Source organism: Schistocerca serialis, chromosome 7 (genome assembly GCF_023864345.2).
Source record: "Schistocerca serialis cubense isolate TAMUIC-IGC-003099 chromosome 7, iqSchSeri2.2, whole genome shotgun sequence".
Lineage (NCBI taxonomy): Eukaryota > Metazoa > Arthropoda > Insecta > Orthoptera > Acrididae > Schistocerca > Schistocerca serialis.
This window is the reverse complement of record NC_064644.1, coordinates 23412304-23424420: the sequence shown is the minus strand read 5'-3', so window position 1 is coordinate 23424420 and position 12117 is coordinate 23412304. Positions and strand designations below refer to the sequence as shown.

General features: G+C 43.7%; 1 protein-coding gene across 1 annotated transcript in view; it reads left to right on the top strand.

Annotated features, from left to right (window-relative positions):
* Positions 1-12117, top strand: part of LOC126412582 (myrosinase 1-like) — a 136567-nt gene that overhangs the window by 37599 nt on the left and 86851 nt on the right. The window contains exon 5 of the mRNA XM_050082233.1: positions 5495-5617. Within this exon, the coding sequence (XP_049938190.1) occupies positions 5495-5617 (123 nt within the window). The remainder of the gene's footprint in view (positions 1-5494; positions 5618-12117) is intronic.

The following is a 12117-nucleotide window of genomic DNA, read 5'->3' as shown; positions in this document are numbered from 1 at the left end:
ATACATCCACAGTCATGATCAATGGAATTAGGGTATAAATCGCAGACTGATACAGTGAAAGTATTCTTAGTTATTCCACTGACTGCGCTTTCTACAGTTACATCCACACTCTGCAAGAGCGTATCACTTGTTAATGCTTCTTCCCATTCCATCTACGTATGGAGCGAGGCAAGACTGATTGCTGGAACGTCTCTGTGCAGTGCATGCTACGCTTGGTGTAATCTCTTACTCGCGACTAGCATGGGAGCGTTGGGTAGGGCTCGTGCTTTTTTCCTGGATTCATCACTTAAAGCTTTATCACTTTCTTAGTACTTTTATGCCTGTGTCCACCTTAACAAAAAGAGAATTACACCGTTGGTCATCAAAATTACAGAGTCACTAAACCGACTGGCGACGAGCATCATATTCCCATTGTTTGCATCGTATGCTTGGACAACTAAGTCAGCATTTCAGACCAGTCGCACAAAGAAGTTGCGGGGGAGCTAAAGCCCTATAGTTATGTACACTGAGGTGACAAATGCCATGGTAGACTTCCTCCCGGCCGGAGTGGTCGAGCGGTTCTAGGCGCTATAGTCTGGAACAGAGCAACCGCTACGGTCGCAGGTTCGAATCCTGCATCGGGCATGGATGTGTGTGATGTCCTTAGGTTAGTTACGTTTAATTAGTTCTAAGTTCTAGGCGACTGATGACCTCAGATGTTAAGTCCCATAGTGCCCAGAGCCATTTGAACCATTTTTTTTATCACACTTCCTAACAGACTCGCATTCGGGAGGACGACGGTTCAATCCCGCATCCGGCCATCCTGATTTAGGTTTCCCGTGATTTCCCTAAATCGCTCCAGGCAAATGCCGGGATGGTTCCTTTGAAAGGACACGGCCGACTTCCTTCCCCGTCCTTCCCTAATCCCATGAGACCGGTGGCCTCAGTGTTTGGTCTCTTCCCCCAAACAACCCAACCCAACCCAACACTTCATAACATCGTCTCGGAACTCCTTTTGCCCGGCATAGTACAACACCTCCACTTGGCATGGAGTCAACAAGTCGTTGGAAGCCTGCTGTAGGAGTACTGAGCCATGTTGCCTCTATAGCCGTCTATAATTGCGGAGGTGTTGCAGGTGCAGGATTTTGAGCACGAACTGACCTCTCACTTATATCCCATAAATGTCTGGAAACATGAAGTCCGTGAATGGCTGCAAGTGGTCTCCAACTAGCCGAATATAGCCATTTCCAGGCAATGGTAGGTTCACCTGGACCAGAAGACCCAGTCCATTCCATTTAAAACAGCCATGCCCCACACCATTATGGGGCTCCCATCAGCTTGCACAGTGTCTTGTTGACAATTTGGGTCGATGGCCTCCTGGGGTCTGCACCACAGTCTAACCCTACCATCAGCTCTTACCAGCAGAAATCGGGGCCCATTCGATCAGGCCACGGTTTTACAGTCGTCTAGGGTCTAAGAGACATGGCCACGAGCCGAGCAGAGACGCTGCAGGCGATATCGTGCCGTTGGCAAAGGCACACGCGACAGTCGTCTGCCCATTAACGAAAAACTTCGCCCATTGTCCTAATGGATCCATTCGTCGTACGTCCCACATTCATTTCTGCGGCTAGATCACTCAGCGTGTCTGTTAGCACTGACAACCCTAAGCAAACGCCGCTGCTCTCGGTCTTCAAGTGAAGCCCGTCGGCCACTGTGTTGTTCGTGGTGGGAGGCAATGCCTGAAATGTGGATGTTCTCCACACACATTTGACGCTATGCATCTCGAAATACGAGGTGCATTCAAGTTCTAAGGCCTCCGATTTTTTTTCTAATTAACTACTCACCCGAAATCGATGAAACTGGCGTTACTTCTCGACGTAATCGCCCTGCAGACGTACACATTTTTCACAACGCTGACGTCATGATTCCATGGCAACGGCCAAGGCTTCTTTAGGAGTCTGTTTTGACCACTGGAAAATCGCTGAGGCAATAGCAGCACGGTTGGTGAATGTGCGGCCACGGAGAGTGTCTTTCATTGTTGGAAAAAGTCAAAAGTCACTAGGAGCCAGGTCAGGTGAGTAGGGAGCATGAGGAATCACTTCAAAGTTGTTATCACGAAGAAACTGTTGCGTAACGTTAGCTCGATGTGCGGGCGCGTTGTCTTGGTGAAACAGCACACGCCCGGACGTTTTTGTTGCAGTGCAGGAAGGAATTTGTTCTTCAAAATATTTTCGTAGGATGCACCTGTTACCGTAGTGGCCTTTGGAACGGAATGGGTAAGGATTACGCCCTCGCTGTCGAAAAGAAAGTCCCATTCATGCTGTCGTTGCGCGTCAACATTGCTTGGCAACATGCCAAAAGGGCAGCCATGTGGTCCTCCATCAGCATTCGTGGCACGCACCTGGATGACACTTTCAGGTCGTCATACAGGATTGTGTGCACAGAACCCACAGAAATGCCAACTCTGGAGGCGATCTGTTCAACAGTCATTCGGCGATCCCCCAAAACAGTTCTCTCCACTTTCTCGATCGTGTCGTCAGACCGGCTTGTGCGAGCCTGAGGTTGTTTCGGTTTGTTGTCACACGATGTTCTGCCTTCATTAAACTGTCGCACCCACGAACGCACTTTCGACACATCCATAACTCCATCACCACATGTCTCCGTCAACTGTCGATGAATTTCAATTGGTTTTACACTACGCAAATTCAGAAAACGAATGATTGCACGCTGTTCAAGCAAGGAAAACGTCGCCATTTTAAATATTTAAAACAGTTCTCATTCTCGCCGCTGGAGGTAAAATTCCATCTGCCGTACGGTGCTGCCATCTCTGGGACGTATTGACAATGAATGCAGCCTCATTTTAAAACAATGCGCATGTTTCTATCTCTTTCCAGTCCAGAGAAAAAAAATCGGGGGCCTTAGAACTTGAATGCACCTCGTATTTAATTCCCTAACGGTTTCCGAAATGGAATGCCCCATGCTTCCAGCTCCAACTGCAATTTCACCTTCAGAGTCTGTTAATTCCCTTCGTGCTGACACAATCACGTCGGAAATCTTATCACGTGAGTCACCTATGTACAAATGACAGCTCCACCAAAGCACTGCCCGTTTGTTCCATGCGTCCGTGCTAGTACCGCCATCTGTATACGTACATCTACATCTACATTTATACTCCGCAAGCCACCCAACGAACTGTCGCGGAGGGCACTTTACGTGCCACTGTCATTACCTCCCTTTCCTGTTGCAGTCACTGCCCCACGACTTTTGCCACCTCAGCTTACATCTCGGAACAGGGTACTCAGAAAAAGCCTGAAAAGCTTGTAAGGGTGTTGCAGGGTAGGTTGTGCTGAGCAATAATGGTTCACCAAAAAATTCGATACGCTGTGCCATTTCGGAGTTAATCAGCAGTGAAGTTAGCAATAAAGCCATTGCACACACATATTCAAGCAGCCCGTCAGATAAAATTAGTTTCAATTGTTCTCATAGCGTAGATGACAACGCCCGAAACTGTTCAGTCTTTCGTTCAGGTTAGATCCTCACTTCCGTCCCACGTCCACTTGTATCGCTCTCTTGTTCGGTTTTAGGAAACCAAACGAAGAACACTTATGGCGACCCCGTCTCTGGCCGGGCCGCTTGAATTTGCTCGCGCAATGGCCTGATTTCTCAACTTCAGTGCTGATGAACTCGGAAACAGCGCAACGTATCGAATTTTTTTTCTTAACAGTTATTCACTGCGTGAAGAGTTTCACAGTTTGACAACATTCCATTAGAACTACTGACAGCCTTGGGAGAGCCAGTCCTGACAAAACTCTACCATCTGGTGAGCAAAATGTATGAGACAGGCGAAATACCCTCAGACTTCAAGAAGAATATAATAATTCCAATGCGAAAGAAAGCAGGCGTTGACAGAAATGAAAATTACCGAACTATCAGTTTAATAAGTCACGGCTGCAAAATACTAACGCGAATTCTTTACAGACGAATGGAAAAACTGGTAGAAGCCGACCTCGGGGAAGATCAGTTTGGATTCTGTAGAAATATGGGAACACGTGAGGCAATACTGACCCTACGACTAATTTTAGAAGCTAGCTTAAGAAAAGGCAAACCTACGTTTCTAGCATTTGTAGACTTAGAGAAAGCTTTTGACAATGTCGACTGGAATACTCTCTTTCAAATTCTGAAGGTGGCAGGGGTAAAATACGGGGAGCGAAAGGCTATTTACAATTTGTACAGAAACCAGATAGCAGTTATGAGGGTCGAGGGACATGCAAGGGAAGCAGTGGTTGGGAAGGGAGTGAGACAAGGTTGTAGCCTCTCCCCGATGTTGTTCAATCTGTATATTGAGCAAGCAGTAAAGGAAACAAAAGAAATATCCGGAGTAGGTATTAAAATCCATGGAGAAGAAATAAAAACTTTGAGGTTTGCCGATGACATTGTAATTCTGTCAGAGACAGCAAAGGACTTGGAAGAGCAGTTGAACGGAATAGACAGTGTTTTGAAAGGAGGATATAAGATGAACATCAACAAAAGCAAAACGAGGATAATGGAATGTAGTCGAATTAAGACGGGTGATGTTGAGGGAATTAGATTAGTAAATGAGACACTTAAAGTAGTATAGGAGCTGTGCTATTTGGGGAGCGAAATAACTGATGATGGTCGAAGTAGAGAGGATATAAAATGTAGACTGGGAATGGCAAGGAAAGCGTTTCTGAAGAAGAAAAATTTGTTGACATCGAGTATAGATTTAAGTGTCAGGAAGTCGTTTCTAAAAGTATTTGTATGGAGTGTAGACATGTATGGAAGTGAAACATGGACGATAACTAGTTTGGACAAGAAGAGAATAGAAGCTTTCGAAACGTGGTGCTACAGAAGAATGCTAAAGATTAGATGGGTAGACCACATAACTAATGAGGAGGTATTGAATAGAACTGGAGAGAAGGGATCGGTTAGTAGGACATGTACTGAGGCATCTAGGGATCACCAATTTAGTATTGGATGGCAGCGTGGAGGGTAAAAACCGTAGAGGGAGACCAAGAGATGAATACACTAAGCAGATTCAGAGGGATGTAGGTTGCAGTAGGTACTGGGAGATGAAGAAGCTTGCACAGGATAGAGTAGCGTGGAGAGCTGCATCAAACGAGTCTCAGGACTGAAGACCACAACAACAAACAAAGGATGTATGTACACACTGTAAAACTTTCAAACATGTAGAATAAAATATGGATTTAAAAAAAAATAGTGTTCATTTCTTTTGGAGTGACCCTCGTACGCTACAGAACTGATCGTGTACTCTTCCTACTACACTACATACGCACAGTAAGTAAAATTTCGTAATTTGCTGTCCCTGTAGGCGTCGCAGATTCAGTGGTCGGCACTGCAGTTGGTTATTCCAAACGCTCCACCTAGTGGAGGTCGCTCAGAGACCCCTTTCTCGTTGGCTTGCGGTTTTAGAATGTACGACAGTAGGGACCGGGGGCCAGCAAGGCGGGGCGTAACACAACCGGCCTGCCCGCAGGTGACGCTGTACCACTGGGACCTGCCGCAGGAGCTGCAGAAGCTGGGCGGCTGGCCCAACATCGCACTCGCCGACTACTTCGTGGAGTACGCGCGCGTCGCCTTCCAGAACTTCGGAGACCGGGTGAGTTTACACTGTCCGACAACGTATTCCAGTCTCTCGCTTTTTTCCTTGTGCACCTCAAGGCGTCAAAGTGTGCTAACTCATTACATTAAACTACTTTAGTCGTATTCCTTGCGTCCCATCTAGAGTGGTCACTGCGACCAGAAAACAAATCATAACGTACATTTAATTTAGTCAATTATTTACTTAACCTGTTCAGATGAAGGCCTTTACGCCTTCTCTTACATCGTACCAGCGTTTCACACATCCAGTATATTTTTTAACATCCTAGTTACGAAAGTTGTTGTTGTTGTGGTCTTCACTCCAGAGACTGGTTTGATGCAGCTCTCCATGCTACTCTATCGTGTGCAAGCTTCTTCATCTCCCAGTACCTACTGTAACCTACATCCTTCTGAATCTGCTTTGTGTATTTATCTCTTGGTTTCCCTCTACGGTTTTTTCCATCCACGCTGCCCTCCAATACTAAATTGGTGATCCCTTGATTCCTCAGAACATGTCCTACCAACCGATCCCTTCTTCTAGTCAAGTTGTGCCACAAATTTCTCTTCTCTCCAATTCTATTCAATACCTCCTCATTAGTTATGTGATCTACCCATCTCATCTTCAGCATTCTTCTGTAGCACCACATTTCGAAAGCTTCTCTTCTCATCTTGTCCACACTATTTATCGTCCACGTTTCACTTCCATAAATGGCTACACTCCATACAAATACTTTCAGAAACGACTTCCTGACACTTAAATCTACACTCGATGTTAACAAATTTCTATTCTTCTGAAACGCTTTCCCGTCCATTCCCAGTCTACATTTCACGTCCTCTCTACGTCCACCATCTTAAGTTATTTTGCTTCCCAAATAGCAAAACTCGTTTACTACTTTAAGCGTCTCATTTCCTAATCTAATTCCCACACACAGCATCATCCGACTTAATTCGACTACCTTTCATTATCCTCGTTTTGTTTTTGTTGATGTTCATCTTATATCCTCCTTTCAAGACACTGTCTATTCCGTTCAGCTGCTCTCCCAGGTCCTTTGCTATCTCTGACAGAATTACAATGTCATCGGCCAACCTCAAAGTTTTTATTTCTTCTCCATGTATTTTAATACCTACTCCGAATTTTTCTTTTGTTTCTTTTACTGCTTGCTCAATATACAGATCGAATAACATCGGGGAGAGGCTATAACCCTGTCCCTTCCCAACCACTGCTTCCCTTCCATGTCCCTCGACTCTTATAACTGCCATCTGGTTTCTGTACAAATTGCAAACAGCCTTTCGCTCCCTATATTTTACCCCTGACACCTCAGAATTGGAAAGAGAGTATTCCAATCAACATTGTCAAAAGCTTTCTCTAAGTCTACAAATGCTAGAAACGTAGGTTTGCCTTTCTTTAATCTATTTTCTAAGATAAGTAGTTACGAAAGAAGAATCGAAAAACTGATGGAAGCTGACCTCGGGGAAGATCATTTTGGATTCCGGAAAAATGTAGGAACACGCGAGGCAACTTACGACTTCTCATAGAAGATAGGTTAAGGAAAGCCAAACCCATTTTATAGTATTTGTAGATTTAGAGAAAGTTTTTGACAATATTGACTGGAATACTCTCTTGCAAATTCTGAAGGTGGCGAAGGAAGCGAAATGTTATTTACAATTTGCACAGCAGCCAGATGGTAGTTGAAGAGTCAAGGGCCATGAAAGGGAAGCATTGGTTGAGAAAGGAGTGAGACAGGATTGTACCCTATCTCCGATGATATTCAATCTGCATATTGAGCAAGCAGTAAAGGAAACAAAAGAAAAGATTGGAATACAATCAAAGTCCAGGGAGAAGAAATAAAAACTTTGAGGTTTGCTGATGACATCGTAATTCTGTCAGTGGCAGCAAACGACTTGGAAGAGCAATTGAACGAAATTGACAGTGTCTTGTAAGGAGGATATAATATGAACATCAACAAAAGCAAAATGAGGATAATGGAATATAATCGAATTAAGTCGGGTGATGCTGAGGGAATTAGATAGCAATTGAGACACTTATAGTAGTAAATGAGTTTTGCTATTTGGGAAGCAAAATAACTAATGATGGTCGAAGTAGGAAGGATATAAAATTTAGACTCGCAATGGCAAGAAAAGCGTTTCTGAAGAAGAGAAATTTGTTAACATCAAGTATAGATTTAAGTGTCAGGAAGTCGTTTCTGAAAGTATTTGTATGGAAGTGAAACGTGGACGATAAGTAGTGTAGACAAGAAGGGAATAGAATCTTTTGAAATGTGGTGCTACAGAAGAATGCTGAAGATTAGGTGGGTAGATCACGTAACTAATGAGGAGGTACTGAATAGAATTGCGGGGAAGAGAATTTTGTGTCACAACCCGACTAGAAGGAGGAATCGGTTGGTAAAATACATTCTGGGGGCATCATGGGATCGCCAGCTTAGTACTGGAGAAAAGCTTGGTGGGTAAAAATCGTAGAGAGAGACCATGAGATGAATACAGTAAACAGATTGAGTAGGACCTAAGTTGAGTAGTTACTCGAAGATGAAAAGGCTTGAACAGGATAGAGTAGCATGGAGAGCTGCATCAAACCATCTTTGGACTGAAGACCACAGCAGCAACAACAGTTATGTAAAAAATAAAAATGATTTTAATAAGATGAATAGTAATAAAACGACTAATACAATTAAAACTGATTTGAATGTCTGTGGAGAAAATGTGAATAAACAATGATGACTAAGAATTAATGAAATGAATACTAACAGTATTAGTACTACAACTGTTGCTGCTGCTGCTGTTGCCATTAACAATAATAACAATAACCATAAAAATTATGGTGACATTGTCAGATACAAAATGTAGTTATTTGTGTGCAAAGGTGATATTCTCTGATGGAGGAGAGGAATGGGCAGAAATTTCGGTAGACTCCACCAGCTTAGAACACTGGGAAATGAAGAACATCTGGTTAGAATGAAAGATACAAAAAGGGATAACGAGTGCCTTCAAGGACAGAGACAGACATTAATATTGCTTCAGTTAGCTGCCTTTTGAAGCTGCAGATGTTATTCCGTTCTCTGATATAAAGAAGGCGGTCATTCATGACTCGGCTTCAAGAGAACAGCTCAGGTAATGGATTGGAACAGAAAGGATTCTTCTCTGTTTGGAACAAGCGTTTCCGTTGTGTTGTTCAGACAAGAGCACTAAAGTCGAGGAGAGGTATGAGGGGCAATGTACGTTGATACGATACAAGAGATGACAGAGTGTATAGAAACCTCTGCGCTGGTTTGCACATAGCCAGGATAGGTGTACGTGCAATGGTGAAATATGAACAAAAGGTCGAACGTCACAGAAAGATCGAATGCAGGCGTTCAGCACTAGTTCCAGACGCCGAGATTTTTCTTGGCAAAGAACTTGCAGGATAACATCGCTGAAATCAACATCTGGAAGTATAAGCGTTTGTACAAGTTCTTTTTCAGATCAATAGGGAAGAGCTTCTTATATTTTTCTCCGGCGAGGAAATATGCTCATATCTTCTTGCATATTGCAGCTATGTGCTATGTCCAATTTAGTTTTTCGTCTATTATGAGTAATTTTCGTGTAATACAATGAAATACCTAAACATTACGAAACACTATTGTATTAAAATGTTAGTCCTATTGTAAAATAACGTAAACCATTAAATTGAAGAGCATCTGAGAAAATACTCTTCGGTGGATTATAAGGACTTGGTCAATAGCTGAGTTGTCAGTGCCACGGGCTGTTATGCCAAGGGGCTCGGGTTCGATTTCTGGCTGGGTCGGAGATTTTTCTCCACTCTGGGACTGGGTGTTGTGTTGTCCTAATCATCATCATCTCATCCCCATCGACACACAAGTCGCCAAAGTCGCGTCAGCTCAAAACACTTGCACCAGGCGACCGGTCTATCCGACGGGAGGCCGTGGCCACACGACATTTCATTTCAATAGCAAATTCTTTAATTTACTCGTAAACTCCTCCAGATACTCTACATGATATTTGATGTGTTCCGAGAGGTGGTTGAATGTATGTATGCACACGTATTTGACCCCTGTTTCTAATAACGTCAAGCCCTTGAAATCTGAAATCAATGTCCCCTCGACAGAAAATGATTTCATGGCTGAAGGGTGAACTGAAATATTCAAAATAAACTGCTTCTTCACTTTTAAATCACCCCTAACGGTAATTATGCGATCTGAAAACGTAGCTGAACTAAGGGGCATCCGTAATTCTAGTCAGTGGGTTTCCCAACTGAGGTGGCGGTATATCTGTATTCGCAAAAATTTAAAAAGTTCTTACTTCTTCTATTTCATTATTCGAGAAACTTATTTTTATGCCTTGTAGTTTAAGGGAATCCACGTTAAAGACGATCACAAGTACGAAAATCAGTGTTGGATCATGCAATATTCGAAGTACATATGAAGCAGGAAAATTAGCAAGTGTGATCCAAGAACAAACACAAGTGAGTATTGACATATTAGGTACAGCAGAAACATAGTTGACTGATAGTAGAGTGTGTTCTACTGTAGAAACAAATGAACAGGAAGTGGGCTCTTTCTGTAACCAAATCATAGAAGTACTTGAAACTTCCCGGCAGATTAAAACTGTGTGCCGGACCGAGACTCGAACTCGGGACCTTCGCCTTTCGCGGGCAAGCGCTCTACCAACTGAGCTACCCAAGCACGACTTACGCCCCGTCCTCACAGCTTTACTTCTGCCAGTACTTACCCTCACAAAAATAACGAAATTAATACAATAATGGCAGACTTCAGTGCCAACCGGGATATGTAGCTTTAAAGATCTGGTAGGACCTTCTGATTTAGGAGGCTGTAACGAGAGAGGTGATCATCTATTACAACTCTTCCCATACCCTGCAAAGGCTCGCCACATTGTGTACCGTGATTCATCACTCCACACAACGTTTTTCCACTGTTCAATAGTCCAATGTTTACGCTACTTACACCAAGCGATGCGTCGTTTGGCATTTACGGCGTGATGTGTGGCTTATGAGCAGCCTCTCGACCATGAAATCCAAGTTTTCTCACCTCCCGCCTGTCATAGTACTCGCAGTATGCCCTGATGCAGTTTGTAATTCTTGTATGAAGGTCTGGACAAATGTCGGCCCATTACACATTACGACCCTCTTCAACTGTCGGCGGTCTCTGTCAGTCAACAGACGAGGTCGGCCTGTACGCTTTTGTGCTGTACGTGTCCCTTCACGTTTCCACTTCACTATCACATCGGAAACAGTGGATCTAGGGATGTTTAGGAGTGTGGAAACCTCGCGTACAGACGTATGACACAAGTGACGCCCAATCACCTGACCACGTTCGAAGTCCGTGCATCCCGCGGAGCGCTCCATTCTGCCCACTCACGATGTCTAATGACTAATGAGGTCGCTGATGTGGAGTACCTGGCAGCAGGTGGTAGCACGATGCACCTGATATGAAAAACATATGTTTTTTGGGGTGTCCGGATACTTTTGATCACATTGTGCATTAGAGTTCATTCTCACGTTCACCTGGGCAGTGAGTGCATTACTTTCAGTGCAGAAAGCAACCAAACTCTTAACACTTCCACCACAGAAATTTCTGCTCACTCTTACCTGCTTGTCTGTTCTTAGATCGTGCCAATAATACTGAAATTCATCCGACCCATCAAAATTAAACTTCTTTTCATGGCTGAAGACCACGTTATCCCAGTCTGAAGACCATGATCATATGTTTTTCAGCAAACTCCAATCTAGAATGCTTATATTTGGGTGTTAGAGCAAATTTCTGTAGCCGTTTCTGGAATGCTAGGTGTTTCCATCTGCCAAAATCTGTCATACTCGTCTGGTACTTACTGGCAACTGTAAATGAGCAAAAAGTTGAGAAGAATAACGGTTTGTGGCACTTACTTTGCTCAAAAGTAAGCCTTTCGTTGCCTAATATAATTTTCGACTTCTCCCATATTTTGCATTCTCTCCATATCGTGCGCAAATCTAATGAAATTATACAGGGTGATTCAAAAAGAATACCACAACTTTAAAAATGTGTATTTAATGAAAGAAACATAATATAACCTGCTGTTATACATCATTACAAAGAGTATTTAAAAAGGTTTTTTTCACTCAAAAACAAGTTCAGAGATGTTCAATATGGCCCCCTCCAGACACACGAGCAATATCAACCCGATACTCCAACTCGTTCCACACTCTCTGTAGCATATCAGGCGTAACAGTTTGGATAGCTGCTGTTATTTCTCGTTTCAAATCATCAATGGTGGCTGGGAGAGGTGGCCGAAACACCATATCCTTAACATACCCCCATAAGAAAAAATCGCAGGAGGTAAGATCAGGGCTTCTTGGAGGCCAGTGATGAAGTGCTCTGTCACGGGCTGCCTGGCGGCCGATCCATCGCCTCTGGTAGTTGACGTTCAGGTAGCTACGGACAGATAAGTGCCAATGTGGTGGCGCTCCATCCTGCTGAAATATGAATTGTTGTGCTTCTTGTTGGAGCTGAG